Source organism: Xylocopa sonorina, chromosome 11 (genome assembly GCF_050948175.1).
Source record: "Xylocopa sonorina isolate GNS202 chromosome 11, iyXylSono1_principal, whole genome shotgun sequence".
Classification (NCBI taxonomy): domain Eukaryota; kingdom Metazoa; phylum Arthropoda; class Insecta; order Hymenoptera; family Apidae; genus Xylocopa; species Xylocopa sonorina.
Window position 1 is genome coordinate 7,979,710 of NC_135203.1, and position 18,521 is coordinate 7,998,230.

An 18,521-nucleotide genomic window follows, 5' to 3' on the forward strand; every position below is an offset into this window, starting at 1 on the left:
CCAGTTTTAATCGACGAAGCTGTGCCCCGGTGCAGTTTCAAACGGCTCGCGTGCCACGTCCACGTGTAATTGCACGTCGTTAAACGTAGATTAAAGGGGCGTGTTGACGGTAGCAATTTAGTCCCGAAACCTTGATAAAAACCGGACTGGCCAGCCGGGTTTCGGCAATGGAACTCGTTTCGTACCCGCTGCAAAGCGTACAGGATCACTTTGAAAATGTTAATGAGCCAGGAACGAGTGAGCCGTTAGTCCGGGCAATTATGTAGCTGTAGTCTTTGAATCGCCAAAGGAGAGGGCAGTTATTAACGTTACCCGTGGTTCATCAGCTAAGTCTAAGGAGCAAACTACGTGAATGGCAGCCTCCAAGCAGAGAGTCGACGCCGGGAACTAATATATTCGTTATATTCGAAGGATTTTTCATCAAGCGTGTTCCGCGGGAACGACGGAACGTATTTCGCGTTCACGATACACGGAAAATATGCGTCTCGCGCTTCTATCTCGCGGTTATCACATCGTAACTCGCTGAATATAGTTCGCCTTTCTTTTCCCTTTTGATAGCCCGCCTGACCGTTTTTTCTTTCATTCCCCTGCGTGTTTTACAACGTTTTAACAGGTTTTTTTTTTCATTCCGTTCCACGGAATGGGAAGAGGGACTCGCGTCGAAGGAGGATAGGGAGAAACAGTGGGATGCAGCGGAAGGCTGAAATCTAATTAGGCTATCCCATTTTCCGCGGTAATTTGTGAGAGATAGGTGAACGTTCCGTTATTTTAATTCGCGCGGAGCCTCTTCTAAGTTCGTTTCCAAGGCGGAGGAAGGAATTCTATGCCAGTTCGTAGTAGCGCCGGCCACTTGATTCTATTTAGTTCGTAACGCTCCCCATGTAACGCTCGATTTCGATTAAATGAAAAAAACGGGACCGCGCGGGCGAACGTTTCGCTGAATAACGCGCGTAACCCGTTCGAGTGCCGGTTAATTTCGTTCTAGGTACGCGTTAACGGTGATAACATAATTCCCGAACGTTATTGCCAGGCGAAATCTTTTTCAGTGGCGTGTTGCAGCAGACAACAATAGGCTTTATGGAAAATTTACGACGGAGCTTATCCATTCGCGTTCACCTTACGTAAACCAAGAAACGCATAGCCGAGATGCATTCCGTCTTCCAGCACCAGCTGCCATAACGAGCCACTCGAAGCCAAGAAAAAACGATCGCGACGGAATGCACGAGAGAGTCGTAGAACGGCCTATAACCTTCGATACTTTTCCCTCGTCTATCTTCATATCAACGTTAGACACCGCACGTCGTGAATTCTTTAATCAGAACCAAGCATTCTTCGCTATCTCCCTTCGTTGCGTTGGTTCTTATCGAGAATCAGGTGTACCTGACACGGTGCGCGTCCCGATTAGAAGCGACGCGTACGACGCTGAACGTCGTAAAAAATTTTATTCCAACAAGTTGGCGGCAGAAAAAAAAAATGATCGCAACATATTTATTTTCTCCCGGCCCGTAAAACGGGGAAAGAGCCGAGCGACGTAACGTTTTACGAGGACAAAGCGTTTAATTGATATCGTCCCATAAATTTCATCGGTTCGCGTATCCCTTCGCGATACCCATTCCCGTTTGCGGAACTTGGAGAAACTGTTGTTGGCGAACACCACTAAATATCATTTCTCTTTCTTTCCCCTGGTTACTGTTTTCTCGTCCGCTGGTTCACGGTAATTGAACGAATTTGCAGTACTGCGCAAAAGTCTTACATAACTACCCACGCTATTTCCTTCCCGGGTAGGTACTTCTCGATACTATTGCCACAAATTGAATCGTTATACGCGATTCAATCCAACGCAGGATGCCCCGTTACGTTTCGAGCGGTTGCCCGCCCGATTAACATACGAAATTACTTTTCCGCCGAAACGAAGCATCGCGCGATAAAACGTTACTTTATCATTTCGGCTTATTTAGAGCCGCGAAATCTCCCTGGCGGCGTTTATACAACGATTTATGAGCCTACGATGTTTGCAATTCACGATAAGAGAAAACGGTTCATCATCGTTGTTATTATTAATATTATTATCTCAGGCGAACAGTTCGGATTTGTCCGGCAGTGTCTCGAGGAGCGCGCCGGAAATCCGTGGATCGAGCGTGCGGCGGATGCCACGGATTCGAGTACCGGTATTCATCGATCCCTATCGCGCTAGAAACTCGAACGGGGCGTGCTTTCTTCGAAGTATTCCGATTGTTCGCGCGCACAATGCGACTTCTTGGCCGCGCGTTTCGAATCGCGGCTCCGGGTTTAACGCGGGCCACCGTTTCGCCGAAATGGAAAACGTTCCCGAAAGTGGTTTCTTCTTCCTCTTCGAAATGAAAATTCTCCGGCACCGTCGCTGCGTTCTGGCGCAAAAATATTTCATCCGATAGTTCCCCACAACCGGATACACATAAACTATTTCATATGTCAGCGAATAACTCGGGTTTCCCGTTCCTCTCTTTTCCTCCCTCCCTTCTCTTTCGTTCTTTCTCATTATCGATCAGTTTTTTCATCCCACCGAGTAACATTTCGCGGATGATAAAACACGCGAGGTTCTAATTAAACGCGAACATTAATCACGCTCGGAATACGCGCGTGGAAAGAATTCGATGAGTGCATTAAACCGGACTGTAACGAATCAGAAGCGTACGAATTTATCTCAGCTGGTTAGCCAGCCAACGAGGGACCGCAGCTCGTCAACGTTCGCCATTCGTTATAAATTATTTTACACTTACGCACGCTATAAAGCTCCCATTATCCGCGCTTTTAGCCAAGCTATTTGAGCATCTTGAATCTTAATTGACCGCGTCGTGCCCTCGCATTTGTCCAGATAATTAGCAACGCGATGTCATTAATATCCACCATCGTGAAGCTGGAAAGATAACTCTCCGTATCGCTTCGTTTGCGTCATGGAAACGCGACGGACGACGTTCTCCAAGAGGAATGGTAGATTTCAACAGTATCAAGGTATTTCTTTCTGACGCCATTGATCGTATAAATGCCTCTCCGTCTCTCTCCACGATCCTCTGAATATATTAGGCAAACGAGCTCGTATTTAAAGCAGTCTCGTCATCCACGGTATCGCTCGCGGACTACCGGAAAGACGTTTCATGGTAAGTTCGCGTGATAACTCTATTCATTGTCCTAACTTTCTTCGCGAACTTCTCCATCGTCGGCTTCTACATGCGTTTCGGTTTCGCGGACGAACGTAAATGCGAGAGGGGCGAGGGCGGTTAAAAAATCCGCGCTACCGACGGGAAGTATATCGCGGAGGATAAACCACGGATTACCGAAGAATATGCAAGATGGCTGGGAAAATTAAGCAGCGGGAGATATCGCGTTTCGAGTAAGGAAAGCTTCACCTGAAACGAATAGTAGGAATTATTCGACGAAAGGTCGAAATTAAGTTATATTTAGAGCACTGTCGGAAGGGCAAAACGGGGGATTTTCTGCCTCTCAGGAGTGCGCGCAGATATCAGTGTACAGAAGAAATGTTATCTTTTTAAATGTTGCTTGATTTATGGCCTTAAATACAGAAAGAGACAATTTTCAGAAAACTCTTAAATGCTTTTATAACCGCATCGTATGACATGACAATCGATCTCGTTTCAATCGCAATGCATGTTTGAATACAAATTATACTCTTTGTACATCAATGGGATTTCTTTCGTGTAAAATTGAACAAAAGACGAGCAAGAACATCGTACAAATATTATTCAGGGAAAAATGAAAAGTTCTTGGCTGGCGGAACGATATGTATCGTAGTTTGTTTCGTCGAAGTTATTCGAATTTGTATCCGCGGTAATCTGTTCGAAGTTAATCGAAACTGGAGCGAGTGGATTTAAGGAACAAGATTAGGGCTCTAATATAATTTATATTTATGGCGTTCACCTTTATTTATATATTACCCGCGAGAATTTCGAGGGGCTCGCGATAAATTGAAGACGCGATCGGGCTCGTTTATCGGATGCTCCTCGTAAATACACCGTTCTCGAGAAGGCAGCGAATTTTTGCGCAAAGACAAACACCGATAAAATCGTGAAATCGTCGTTCATCATAACGCTGCGCGATTTATTATCATTGATAGTAAAATATACGAGCACCACGCTTGCAATGATCGTTAAAAAAAAAACATACATATATATATAGAGAGAGAAATACATACATCGATTTCGTAATTTACTCTTACTCCCCTTGTACCTCCGTAATAAAACTCTAGAGAAAACATATAAAATTTGTGTTATCTTTATGAGGAACGATGCATGCACGAATATAATCGTCGTAGCCCTCCCGCATAATCATATTTTATTCCGTCATACAGTCGGTGGCCGCTGGTATCTATGCACCACCGCCAGTAGCTATTGTCTAACCGGAACGCTGCGACTCGTGCGACAAAAAGCGGCGAATGTCTTTTTGTCGTCGAGCAAATAGCGCGGTTCGACGTACTGTCCACTTTATCAGATCCACACTGGCTCGCGCAGGTTTAATATTCGGAGATACGGTATCTACGGGCGATGGGTTTCACGGGATTACACAGGGCATTTATTTGCGACGGGGGCTGCGCTTCGAAATTTTAGACCACTAGCTGGAGGTAAACGCCAAACGTTAGGCAACTGGCTTGTATCCCCCGTTGGCGTTTGCCTGACCGACGCCTGGGTTCATTCGTACACGTCAGCCGCTGTTACGGCGGGCCAACGCGACGAGATAAATCGGCGGTAATTAACGCGAAGGGCATCGCGATAAAGTCGGTGGAGCCAGCGGCGTTTTAAAATTAAGACACGACATGCATCGATCTCGTTCCGCCGATAAGTAGCGGAGCGAGTTTCATAATCGAGCCCCCGACGCGATGCTCCTGCGAGCATCCTCGCAGGGTGCGGTGGAACAACAGCGTGAGTTGGCCGACAATCCATCCAATTTTTTTCGAGAGAGAGACGCAACGTTGGTTAGGACTTTTTTAAAGCCCTCCTCCAATAGCGTGAAATTAAATCGCCACGATCGATTTTCGTCACGTTACAAGCCGCGTCGAGCGGACATTTTTCAGCCCAGGGTATACGAAACTTAACCCAATCCACCCCTTTATCTGTCTCCCTTTCTCTCGCCCTTCCCCTCTCTTTATCTCTCCGCCATTCGCCGTTCGATCGCAATCGGCGTGACGCGCTTCATCTGCATATTCATCGATTGAATATGCAAACGTTTCGTGTATCGGGCAACACCACTTACAGGTCCTTCGGTTTTTTTCGACTGTTTCCCCAACGGTAACAGACGCCACTTTCGCGGGGAAATGATAGTTAAGCTTTATTTCGAGCAACGTCGAGGGAATAACGGGGCCATCAGGAGTGGAACGACGGAACGGCGACCATTAAGCCTATAAAATTTTCAGCCGAAACGGAATCGTAAAAGAATAGGGAAGAGAGAACGAAGGGGCGTGTCTGGTTTACCGAAAGTATGAATATCGAATAGGTAAATCTGCCCGAAGCTTATACCGATGGCACGGTCATAAAGGAGCGTCTATATTTTGTAGACCGTACCGATGGCGTACAACACAAACACTGTACGCTCACTTTTTGACGTATGAATTTTACTCTACATCACATTTTCATATCTCACAACGAGTTCGTGATCGTAGTTTTCTGCTCGACGTATACATGACTCGTGCAGTATTTAAGAATATTTGTTCCTGAATTCCTTATAATTTAGTCGGCAAATCTGGATCCTAGATGTAATCCTGCTTGAAGAAACAATGCGACGAATCGCATTTTTCTTACATTTTCCTCCGGAACTCGACTAAACGCGGACGCGATTAAAATATTCACGGCATTTTTAAAATCGCTTGTTCCTGGGTAATCCTGAAGTCCAGCGCGAGCTCTGCTCGAGACAGGGCTTCAGACAATTAAGAATCTCCTTGGTAATCGTAGCACTTTTTAAACAATTAACGGAGGAGCAACTGCGTCCGCTGTAATTAACCGATAAGCAGCCCAGCCCATCTCTTTTCTCAGTTCCACGTCGAATCGCATTGTCCTCCATTTTCGCGAGCTCCTCCGGGACAATTCGCCGGAGCTAACGAGTTTTCACCGACTACGACGCGAAAGTCGAGCTTCAGTAATGCGAAACGTCGCTGACGTAGCGACATTTTCGAATCTTCGTCTCCTTCCGTTCCCCCATCGTCTCTCTGTCTCCGATGCGGCGAACGTAGAAACATCGAATTCGTTTCCCTTTATACGGCGCTACATAAAGCGCCCCGATCGGAAACCGCAAAACCGGCTGGAAATCCGTCAGTTATTTCTTCCGCTTTGCATAGCCAACATCTTGCATTTTGCATGACAAAACGCGATATGCGTGATGTTGTCCGTCGTCTGGAAAATCGGATGCATCCTGTTTCGACGCGCGGGCTCGCCAAAGGTCCTCGATATGAAATTTTAAATTTTATCGTCTCACATCGCGCACTTTTTAGCATCGTTATGCTCGCCTCCTCACATAAATTCGTACGTGTCTATCTATATTTCACGATGAGGGATGGAGCCGAACTGATAGATGTAATAAAGACGCTAGTTCGTGCATCACGTCTAGAGCGTGACCTGGTTTGCAGCGTTGCAAAAAAAAAAGGATTTACTCATTGTTCCCATTACCTTGCTACATTTTTCCGACGATCGACTTTTATTACCTCGATTTATGACAACCGAAAACTTTCTATCTACCAGGTAGACGCGTTCTCCTCTCGCTGTGCACGAGCCGCTCGTTTGCTTCGCATTAATTCTACCAAATTTGAGACCCGACATCCCGAAGATGTATGGAGTACCATAGGAGCGATTAAACGCGGGAACTTAAGGGTTCTTGGGGCGGTTTCATCCGTTACGAAACCGCCGCTACCTCCGCGGCCGCAACCTCGGCCACCCTTACGCGCTCACCCTCACCCTCGCTGTTCGCTTTGTACACGTTGATCCGAGCGTTCCGGGAGTTTCCCGGTAAAATGTAGCCGGGCATTAGAAGGCTTTTGAAAAAGCTCGAAGCACGTCGCGAACGGAAACACGTACTTCTGCCAGGGTGAAAGCACCCGAAGAGAGAATACCGTGATAAACCTACCACCGGCCGGGATATAGCTATGAAACTCGTCCGCGGCTCCTATGGAAACGAAATGGCCGGAAACGATGCTAAATTCCTCCGAGTATGTTGTCGCAGTAGACACGTAAAGCCCGTGTCTCCACTTAGGCGGCGTGATTCGGGGGATTTGCGAAAAATGCTCCATCCCGCCCTCCCGGGATAACGCTTTTATCGCCAGTTTCGAAGTCGGATCATATATTCCTGTCTCGATCCGTCTCCGTGGCTGGTGAGATACGCGCGGCGAGGATCGAATCGATTAATGCGTTTTTCGACCGGGCTGAACGGGACAAAGGATTTAATGGACGTGGCTGAGAATTGGTGTCTTTGATCCGCCGTGAACAGTCGCGTCACGGAAATTGGCGCTATTAGTCAATCGAGACGATCTCCTTTATTGTTACGGCTTGCACGGGATCTATTAACGTCGCCGTCAGGTGTTTAAAGAGCCGTACAAATTAGACAGACGCGACATTATCGCATAAAGGCGAGGGTGGAGCCTAACGCTGCTATGGTCTAACTCGCTAATGTACGCGATAGAATATTAAGGGGATAACAGCGACGAGCTGTGCGTTAACAGTGAACATACACCCTGTGCATCGGTCTGGAAACTAACTACAGCTGGAGAATGCTGGTATTGTTACAATTTTACCAGTGCTTTCTGAAACGTCACTCGAGGGTCCTTGTTAAAGAATAACGGTTTCAACAAAAACCGGATGAAAATTCACGCAGCTGATGTCGCGCACCGATGAATAGTCCCCGCGTTTTCATTCGATCGTCTTCGAGGGATGTATCGTTGAAGTATAAACGTTTACTCCACTCTGGGAAGAAAACTGCACGCGTAAAATTCTACCGTTCCGCTCGTTGGGAGGCAGAAGCTTTCTTTTCGTTTGATGATACAACGCGACAGTATGAAGGGCAAATTACGGCTAGCCCGTTTTCCCTCGAAACCTCGAATCGAGAGAATGAAAACAATGCGGACAATGGGAAGCGCATAAACTATCGACAGTTTTTGCCGCCGCGCGATCATTTCCTTTCTCATATGGTGAATTACAGCGGGGAACGGCGCGTCGCGTGAAATCGGTCGTAAACGGGCGGTCAACCGCAGCGCTAACGAGTTCGCCCTCAACGCGTTTCTCTCCCTTTCCAGCCAGCCGATTAATCGGTTAATTCTTGGTGATTTCGTGCGTTCCCAATTAACACTCGGCGGGCGCGTTTCGTCGTCCGCGCGATCAAACTGCGCGACGTTTCCAGTTGTGAATTTCGCGGAGTTTACAGTTTCCAGGACCAGTTCGGCGCAGTCATGCACAGGCGTTTACGGTGAAAGTTGAGGACACAACGTGTTTTGATTTATAGCTCGCAGTAACTACTCGAGTACTCGCGGGTTGATTGAAAATCGGGAGGGAGACGGGGATGTAAAAGGCGCTGAGAGGACGCCGGGGTGTTATATTTTAACCCGCCGTACATCGTCGCTGATATAGTGGGCTGTGTCTTATCTGGTTATCTTGAGAAACGCTCTCGAATATTAGAAAGATTTTGAGACACGAGGGCCTGCGGGATTCTCCGGGCAACGCTAGCCACTCGTTGATTAAATAGTGTCGAGCAGGCAGTTGCTTACGTGCTTACAAGATGCAGGCTTGTCGTGACTGTTTGCTCGATCAAATCACTCTGATGCTACAATGGGGAGGGACAGTGGTAACTGCACGTTGTCTACAAATTGCGCTAGTCCGAGATGGAATCTACGAAGCTTCCCGTGTCTCAGTCAAGCCTACGAGACTCTAAAGTTGTGGACCGATGGGATTACCATGTTCTCCAAAAGTTAAAGGTACCACCGGGACCACCAAGACCAAACGAGACACGTTACTTTTCTATTCTAATTTCGTCCATTCTACAAATGTTACATCGGACCCTACTTCCTCAGGGGCAGCTTTTCTCGAGAGAAAGAATTAAACGTTTAATGACAGCATAAACAGCCTATCTTCCGTATGCAGGCTACGCGGACGCGGCCGCATGCAAATCGTCGAACGCGCGTGCAAGCCGGCCGAAGTTTTCTCGTTTCTCGTTCAATCAAAATGCAAGACAGCGTGATCGAGCGTCGCGTCTTATCGTCCCTCCACCCGACCCTCTCGTAAACTCTCTTTTTCCTCCGCTGCCCCTTTTCGTTCGACGTTGTTTCCACGCCGCGCGATTCCTGGATGTACGTTTCTGGTCCCAGTTGCGTTACAATCGCCGGGAGCGTGTTTCTCTCCCGGCTCGCACCGTTGATTTACGACACGTGTACACACCCTCTCCGACCCTCCGCAAACGTTTCGATTCGCCCGCCCTTTATGACCGCGTTTCGCCGTTAATTGACGCGTTTTCAAAAGCAAGCGAATAATCGCGACGAATAATTACTGTTCAGGCTGCCACCTGCTTTTTCCGTGACACGCGTGTTCGCTTTGACGGGAATTCCGATTCGAGTTCGCGAAATTCGCATGATTTTCGCACGACGTCCCGTCAACCTCTGATCGCACGCTTTTAATTAAACGTCTTAAGCCATCCGGGTCCGGGAAATTATTCCGTCCAGCGATATCGACGGACATTCCATTTCGCGAGACACCATTTCATTGCTATGCAAAGAAAGCGTTCTTCTAAGATCGCCCAACTCGTTTAACCAAGACGCGCATATTTGGCTATATCGAAATACATTTACGATGATCCTGCGTCGTTCGATCCTTAATTGTTATCCCACGGATCCACGATCACGAGATCTTTGCGTACCATACGCTTCGCCCTCTAATTATGAGTCTGTTAACGACGTAAACTGTTAAGACCTTCCTCAAGTGTTCGTCGCCTCAGCGAGGGCCGTTCGACCAGACGCTCGCTCCTTCAAGACGGGTTAATTAAGCGGCACGTTCATTACGGCGTTTAATCGAGTTAGAACGGCTACGGTCGAGTCGAGGTTCGTTCGACGAACAAATTTCGCGAGTCTTTTCCGCGAACGAGGGTGATACGGTCGGTGTGAACGATAATAGCCGCGGCTCCGCGAGGCCAAGCCTTTTTCCGCGCTTCCACCTGTTCTACCGGTTGACGAGTGACCAGTATGGTAGTTAGTCTAGTCGTTGCCGCTAATGAAGTTTCCTCATCGACGGGAAAATATTCAAAACGGAATTGAGTGCGCGTCCTCGGTTAGGAATACCCTATACGGTACGATGTGTGTCAATTTACTAAATGATCGCAGTCTTAAATGGAATAGCCAATCTCGCCTGCGGACTTCTAGCGTGAGATACGCGCACTGTACGGTTGCAAGTAAATTTCTGCAGGATGGCCTCTCGGAGTTTACTTTCCAGGGGTTTCAGAGAGTGAAAACGACGTTTCGGAGGATCGCTAACAATGGAATTTCCAGTTAGAGGTCCCCTGGACAGACGATTACGTGTGTCGCCTTGCCCCGAGTTATTTCATTAGCCAACTGGCGTATGGATTCTCCATGGCTTTGGGGCATCGTGGTAATTGAATTATCTGCACGGTAGATCGTTGAATGCGATGCGCTGGTGCACCTTATTTCGGTCGCGCGTCCACTTTGCTTTCAAAGTCTCGCTGGCGGTTTGTTTCGAGGAAGAACCTCAATAGATCTTCTATACGGTAGAAGAGCGACAACATTATTTTCTAATGCGTTCTTCCTAGCACTCTTTGCTTTCATCTGAAGACAGGAAGGGAATTTTAATTTCGCAGCCAATTACAGGCAACGTTCGATAACGGTTAATAGGAAAAAGCCTTGGGTCGTTAACAGTCGCTTAAGAAAGGAATTAGATCGTTTTTGTAATTAAGTATCGGAGGCGCGTCCATTTGCAGGTTTAGCGGGGAGCAGCAAAAAAAGGGGTAGGGATCACGAACGGAATCTCGAACTCCTGGTACGGGTCAAATAAGAATACCGGTCGCTTTGTCCACGTTAGGTGGTAGCGATGAAATGTAATTTAAATTGGCGCACGACCCGAGGAGTCGTCGAAACCGAGGATAAAAGTGTCAGGAGCGATCGTTAGACGCGTGACGAGTTAACGAGAATTCGATTTTGTCAGTGTGCGTCCGCGTTAGCGGTCGGGGTTGAATGAGTCGGGAATAAACGAACGAAAAAAGAAGAGAATCCCAGCCGGGAAACTCGTCCCATCGGTCTTTTGTTATTAAATTTCGCGTAACTTTCTGTGCCGGTTGACTTTAAAATTCGCAGGTCCCGCCCGCGCAGGATGGTCCCGAGTATTTCTCGTTCTGGGTCAGCCATCGATGTCAGCGTCGAGAGGGTTCGCGCGGAATTCAATAAATCGAAGGTCTTTCTCCCGCCGCCCTATCGGAGTCATTTTGGTTTTTCGCGCGACTCAGGGAGACGTGCACGCGTCAATGAATTTCATTTACCTAATTTCTTTCCTCCCCGTCGTTGCGCGACGAAAATGGGGGAATTATTTTCGCAGCTGGTAAATTACGATAATACAGGTGGCCGTGAATTTTCGCCTGGGAAGAAACAAGATTTATAGGCCCTCGCGTTACGTGAGCTCGATTTCAGCGGATGATTAAAGCGGACCTCGCGGGATTCTTTCTGTTCGTCCCTACAGAAATATGCAGCAATTTAGCGAGCTGTCTATCCCCGAGGTTTATCGTCGCAACGTGTTACGTTGTGTCCGGAAATATCACCGAAGGTACCCGCTTTTATTGTCGCGGAGTAGTACCGAGCATCGAGGGGTCTCTAAACAGAGTTAGCCGAGTCATAACTTCCTTTCTGCCGCTTGAAACACCCTCGAGCTATGTTTGCTTTTCTTTTCATAAATCAAGTCGACTGAAATACAAACTCTTACACGGCCGTCCGCGTGGTTATTAAATCCACGCTGCCGCGACGTCCGTTAATGATTTCCCTCGCCGTGTAATCTTCGTCGTTTAAAATCGCATCTGGTTATATACCATCCGACGAAGAGATACAAATCCTATATTAATTCACTGAACTGGATTCCGCGCAGTTTCGAGGATTATTTTACCGTCGAAGTCCAGTCATACAGCGTATCAATTGCTGGCATTAATTACTCGGTATTGATATTGTCAACGATACATCCCGCACAGAGGAAGTCGAACGCCAAGTCGAGCGTCGAGGCGTTCAATCGATTCTCGTCACCGCGACGAGACGCGATTACCGTGAACAGCTGGAAAACACGTTCGTGGTTGGCTTCTAAACCGCGCGACCGATAAACTTCGTTCCTTGATATGCCTGCGGGACGTGTTCTCAAGTTTACAGCTGCGAACCTGGGAACGCCCGCCACTTCGTGATCGTTACCAGATCCAGCCACATTTTTCCGTCTGCTTCCAGCTAGTTGACTGTCGTTCCCGTGTTGCGAACTTTCTTAAACTTCACGTCGGTCGTTTTATCGTCCAACCGCGGATAATAACGCGCTCTAAGATAACCGAGGTAAAAGACAGAATACTCGAATAATTACAGCACGCGGTGCAGTAGGATCGTTGCCTTGGTTTAGCTGGAGGAGATAACCCAAAGTGTCTTCTTTCCAACTTTTTACCAATTCCACTCTACTGTCCCTTCTGTGCCGCGGCGAACTGTCTATCGTTACGCGCGTCGAGCCACCTGTGGCTACTCGGTCGGCTCGATCCTCCACGGAACAGAGAACGTTAAATCGCGTCCCATAAAACTCCCATTTTTTTTTTTTTTTGTTTAAACTGCAAAAGGAAGCCTTCCTTCTTTTTTCGCATCTCAAATACCAAGACCTCCGTCGCTCGCGAGGAATGAAATTCCTTTACGAGTCTACGAGGAGGCGGGTAGGTCACGATGCAGGAGAATACATGAATTTACTTGAGAACGATTTGAAAAATGTGAAAAATATGTTCGCAGACGAGGCAGAGCAGCGGGACGGTCGGGAACAGCGAGGAACAAGAAGGGACGACGGGCAGCTGTTCCCAGAGGACGTCGACGGCCACAACGATAACGATGACGATGACGACCACGCCGACAACGCCGGCGTCTACGATGACAGTCGCGTCGATGGCGTTGCCATTCGTACCCGCGGAATCAGAAGCATCGATATCGTCGGCCACGACGGAGCAGGAATGTCAGTGGCAATGGCAACAGTCTCAGTTCTATGCGACGACTTGCCCGATCACAGCCACGTCCTCCACCGGGTATTTGCCGGCCTCGTCCTCCGCTGAGGCCAGCAAGTTGCCGGCGAACGTCCTCTTCTCCTTGCCCGCCTCGCCCAGGAGATCAGCCCCTGTCTCGTCCAGTAAAACGCCTGCTATATCCAAGTCTCAAATGAAGGGTGAGTGGAATTTTAATAAATAAACGAACGAAGAAAAATTATTGCGTTGACGACAGTGAATGTATATTATTTACCGAGATCTATGTACAATACTCGTGGAGATAACCGTAACTTTCGAACAAAGGTAATGTTATCGTCATTCGACCTAGGATCCGGCGAATTATCTCCAAAGAACTTTATATCCCAATGAATGGTTGAAAACGAACAAACAATGAAGGGCTCTTTCGCCTCGAGTTTCCACTGTAATATATGATGACACCACCGAGCAACGTTTCTCGCTCGAATTTAATGCGGCGCACCTCGACGATGTCCGCCCCTCAACTTTGTTCTTATTCAATCCATGGGGTTGTAACGGATGTATCGGGCGTCCTTTACGGGATTACTTTTTGCGAGCATAATATAAAACACGAAATAAATATAAATCACTCGGCCTGGGGGGGGATGTTTCTATCGCGTGACAGAATTTATTACTTTAATAATCGTGCCGGAAGAGTCCGGCGCGAATTCATGGGGATATTAAATGTTTTTCATTTTGGACGGTATCTAGTTTTTAATGGTTCGCCGCAACCAGTCAAATAACGATTTTATTTGTATCGCGTTCGGTTGACCGTGTCTCGCAGTCGCGCGTCAATATTGATATTAGAAAAATCGGCGTATCGTTTCTAATGCGCTCGCCGATACATCCAGCGCGACGATTCGTTAGCTTCGATGATTCGGCACAACCGAAAGGAACGTCAAGTAACTTTGTTACGCAGCTTATGATTTCGCGTAAATTGGAGAGGATCGGACGTTCGGATTTAGCCACGGTTACAGCCCGTCACTTCGTTAGCGCCGTCAAAACAACGAATAAACCGGTGAATACGAGGAGAGTGGCGCAACGAGTTGTTCCCTCGACCCTGGCGTACGTTAACGATTAGACCGTACAGGGATATGGCGGGTTTTTCTAATTAACGCGAGATCTCATGGCAATCGCTGCTTTTCACATTCCACGTCACTCGCAACCTGGCGTACAGTTTCTCGTAACGTTCTTTCCCTCTTTTTTTCAACTCTCATTTCGAAATCAGACTGGCGTCACGTTTCCGCCAGTTCGCGCGTGTTTGATGGAAATGTCGGCAGTATTTAAGCCCGGCTCTTTCCGATTTCTACGGAAATTTTTAATACCAAACGGGGAACTGTATCTATAAAAAGCACGAAGTTAGCGAAACGAGTTTTTACGACTGCAGGAATATGTCCACCTATGAAGTCTAAGTTAAATTGCTGGACGGCGATTCGTCCAATGACGAAGTTGAAGGCGGAACGCAGTCGCAAACGGAATTCGAATCAAAGAAATCCCGGCTACGTGGAAACGAGGCTCTCGAATATGCCAGACCTTTTTTCCCCCTTTTTAATGCAAAGAAATACGCGCGTCTACGTTGACTTAAGCCCCGTACCTTTTTTGAAAGGCTGTTTTATATCGCCGCGGAGTTACAGGTTGAAAACGGCAGCCCATCCAGCCGATAAAAATCGGGTTATCTTCTATGGGATATCATTGATTAATGGACGTTCCGTGGAAAGCACCCTGCGTACGTTCTCCTCAAAGAGGAATTACCACTCGCTACACTTTTCAGGAGACGAACGACGGAGGTTTATGGACGAACCGCGCTTCAACGGAACGAGAAAATTACCGCGTTTCATGGAGACTAATGGTTTAATCCTCGACATAACTGCGTCGTTATTCATACTATTTATATCCACTCTAGAAGCCTTCGAAAGGCGGAATCTGAAAAACAGTCTCACGAGATGCAGCCTAATTCGGAAGTAGTCTTCCCATCTTCCACCCTATTCTCGCTTAATCGCGCCTCTTATCCCGCGACTCGCGAGCGTCTTCCAACCATCTTGATGCCCCGTTTCTCGTTGTTCGTGAAAGAACCGAGCGAATAACATCGCGAAACCGTGAACGCGTAACCGGGTTAAGCAGAATCAATTCGCCGATGTGGCATCCCGCGCGAAGCTTTTCCTCGCCATTTCTTTCGCACGTTAGCGCGAAATCGCGAGCGTCCGTCCAGCGTCCCTATCTACTTCTCTCACGCTCTGTCTTCGGCTCTGTCTATCGGTGGTGCAGGCACAATAGCGGGTGGATACGCCGCAGAATGTACTTGTAGGAAAACCATAGCCGGCGGTACGTACAAAATCAATGGGCCGTGAAACGAGGCTATTAAACGGTCGAGTCAAGCACCGACGATCCAAGTCCAACCAGGGCTGGGCTTCCTCATCGTGCCCGCCGCAGGCATCAAACATCGCGGAATGTTATCGACCGGACCGTTTAATCAGCTCGAACGACCCATTCCACTCTAACCCTTCGCCACGAAAAAAAACCTGCTGCAGACCCGGCGCGTGTTTCACGGTTCCTTCGACTCATCTTCGTGACTCGCGGTTCATTACCTCGGGGCTCTTTGATTTCGATGCTGGCCACGTAATTACCCACGGGACCACCCTCGACCGCTTTTCCTTTTCTACTCTTAAAATAGATCGCCGTCTGCTCGTTACTCTTTGAAAATATATCGTAACAACGACACTCTAAACGCGACCATTGGAATTTAAATGACGATTAAAGAATCGAGGCGATGGTGGGTTGTTAATCGTATGAAATTTCGTTATTGCAGAGTTCCGAGAGGCTTTCAGGCTGTTCGACAAGGACGGGGACGGAAGCATCACGAAGGAGGAACTGGGCAGGGTGATGCGTTCGCTGGGACAGTTCGCGAGGGCTGAGGAGCTGCGCACTATGCTCCAAGAGATCGACATCGATGGTAAGCTGAGCGTACCGAAATAATTCTTCGATATTAAAACCAACGTCAACGCGGGGGTAGAACAAATAGCTAGCATGCATCAAAACAGCCAAAGTGACCCAAATGCCAGGATGGGACGCGGCGTTAATCGAAAATTTCCTATTAATGCCCGGGGATCCCACGCGGAATCGAAGCCGGTCAGTTCGTTAAAATTCATGGGACGCCGTCCTCGACCGCGTCACTAAATTCATTAGCCCCGCTAGTTCGAATAAAGTGCAGGCACGGGCGTAAATCGTTCCGTTACATTAGCAACGCGGCCCGTAACACGTGCCGGGAAGATCCATGGGAACAAGCTGGCAATCGAGCTGCCTGGAGATCCTCGAAGTTCACCATTCATCCGCGTAACCACGTTGGCCCACTTGCAACCTTTCTGCCCGACGGCATCGGCTTAATTGCGGGTAATTTTCGCGAAGTGTTCGCCCGCCAGACAATAGGGAGGACGTTCCGCGAGCGGTGCCTCTTTATTAAGTCAGATCCACTCACCCTCCCGCGACCCTTTCGACCGTACACTCTTCGCCCCTTTTCGCTCGACGCTATACCCCTGCGAAACGACGGAACGGTCGTTACGTTCGCCCGTTCACGCTCCGAGCGGGTTTACTCGGAATCCTCTGCTTTCCATTGTTTCGATGGCCAATTACGAGATTCGCTGGGAGTTCGCGACCGAATCAGGAGTCGTGTATCTTGTCTGCGATCTTCTTGGATAACTTTCTCGTCGCACGGATCCATAGGGGAAATAGGAGGGTGTGGTTCGAACGGAGAAGGGTTGAATTCTCGTGAAAATTAAACCGTACCGTTGTTTCGACCGGTTGAGCGGACCAGCTCGAGATCAGGCTGAAAGAAAGTAGTTGGCTCGCGTGACGCGGATACGTCTTGTTGCGCTCGACTTGGCGGCGTTACACGGAGGGTGCATGTAAAGGTATCGGTGTACCTGTTGCTGATTCCTCCGCCGGGAAGAAAGCCACCACTTTTATCGCAATCGCGAGAGTATCGTCGGCCCTTCGCTTTACGATTTCGTTAATTCTGCTTTAACACGGCGTGCAGCGCGGAATTTAAAAGTGCTACCCTGCGAGACGCGACAGGCTGAGAATTCCAGGCACCTAAACGCGGGGGTGGTTCCGCGTGAATATGGACCATTCGAGCGAGAATCGTTTCGCGGGATTACTCGCACGTCCCAACAACCGTCACGCTAGCCCATTCGCTAGTACGAATCCGAAAGCTGTCGTCGTCAATTGCGAGCCGTGTTTACGGCGCGTAAAATTTCCCCTCTCTATGTCTGTCGCCGCGCGGCGTCGCTCGTATGGCGGCGAACGAGTTGCTCGTGAAAGGCCTGATCGCGCTGACAGAATTTTTATTTATTTCACGATCCGCTGGAAATCATGAAACGCTTTGTGTAGGCGAGCAGGCTTCGCGTTCAATCGGAAACAATAGTGGCGCGTAGGAGAACTCGCGAAACGTGCCAACGTATTCCTGTTAGCGAGGCACCAAAATTTCGGCCGAAACTTCGACGATACACGTATCCGGTTCGCTCTTTTCACTCCAAACTCTGATTCCCGGTAATTGAATTTCGTGTACCTTCCATCTGCGACCAATAACGCGCTCCTTAACTTGTCCTCCTGCTGTTCGTTTGCTCGGCGACTTTTTAGCCGGTTCCATCTGCTAACTTCAGACCTTGATTACAAGCTGGAGCTCTTTAACTCACCCCTACAACGCGCACGGTAGAAGTTAAGAAAGCTTGATTGGTAAACCGTTCGCTGCTCTCAAATACTTGCACTTTTCACTGGCAAAGTACAGCGCAGGTGTTATTTGCACGTTCCACGTCGCGTCCGCTCGTTTCGCCGTCAATCCTATAACGATCGTCCGTCATCAGTATTCCACAGCGTCGCTCCTCCCTAATCGACCGGTTCGTTTAATTGTCCCGTCGAATACCAGGGCGGACGGAGTACGTCGTGATCGAAAACGGCCGTCGTCGATCCGACGTCTACTTCCCTGGCCTCGTGCCTGGACTCCGCGGGACCGCTTCGGATTTCGATACCAAAACCTCGTCGACGGTGCACGAATAATTAGAAGTAGCTACGACGAGGCTTAGCGGAGCCGCGGAACGAGACCACCGCGCCTATGTAATCGAGATCCGTTTCACCGTGGATGCACCCCGTCTCGATGAATACGCCCGTCCTGGTGTGGGTGCGCGCGTCACACACCACACTATCGAATAAAAGAGGGAGGGAAATATATCTGCGCGGATACATTCATGCCGGGACAAAACAGGAAGAAGAAGCAAAAGGGAAAAAATATCGCG

At 48.5% G+C, this 18,521-nt stretch overlaps 1 protein-coding gene across 3 annotated transcripts in view; it reads left to right on the top strand.

The window, feature by feature from the left end:
- The window catches only part of LOC143429126 (uncharacterized), a 63,785-nt gene that overhangs the window by 21,641 nt on the left and 23,623 nt on the right, over window positions 1-18,521 (top strand). For all 3 annotated transcript variants that reach the window (XM_076904581.1, XM_076904579.1, XM_076904580.1), the window contains exons 2-3: window positions 12,977-13,400; window positions 16,043-16,186. In XM_076904581.1, coding sequence (XP_076760696.1) covers window positions 13,073-13,400; window positions 16,043-16,186 — 472 coding nt within the window. In that variant the 5' untranslated portion in view covers window positions 12,977-13,072. The remainder of the gene's footprint in view (window positions 1-12,976; window positions 13,401-16,042; window positions 16,187-18,521) is intronic.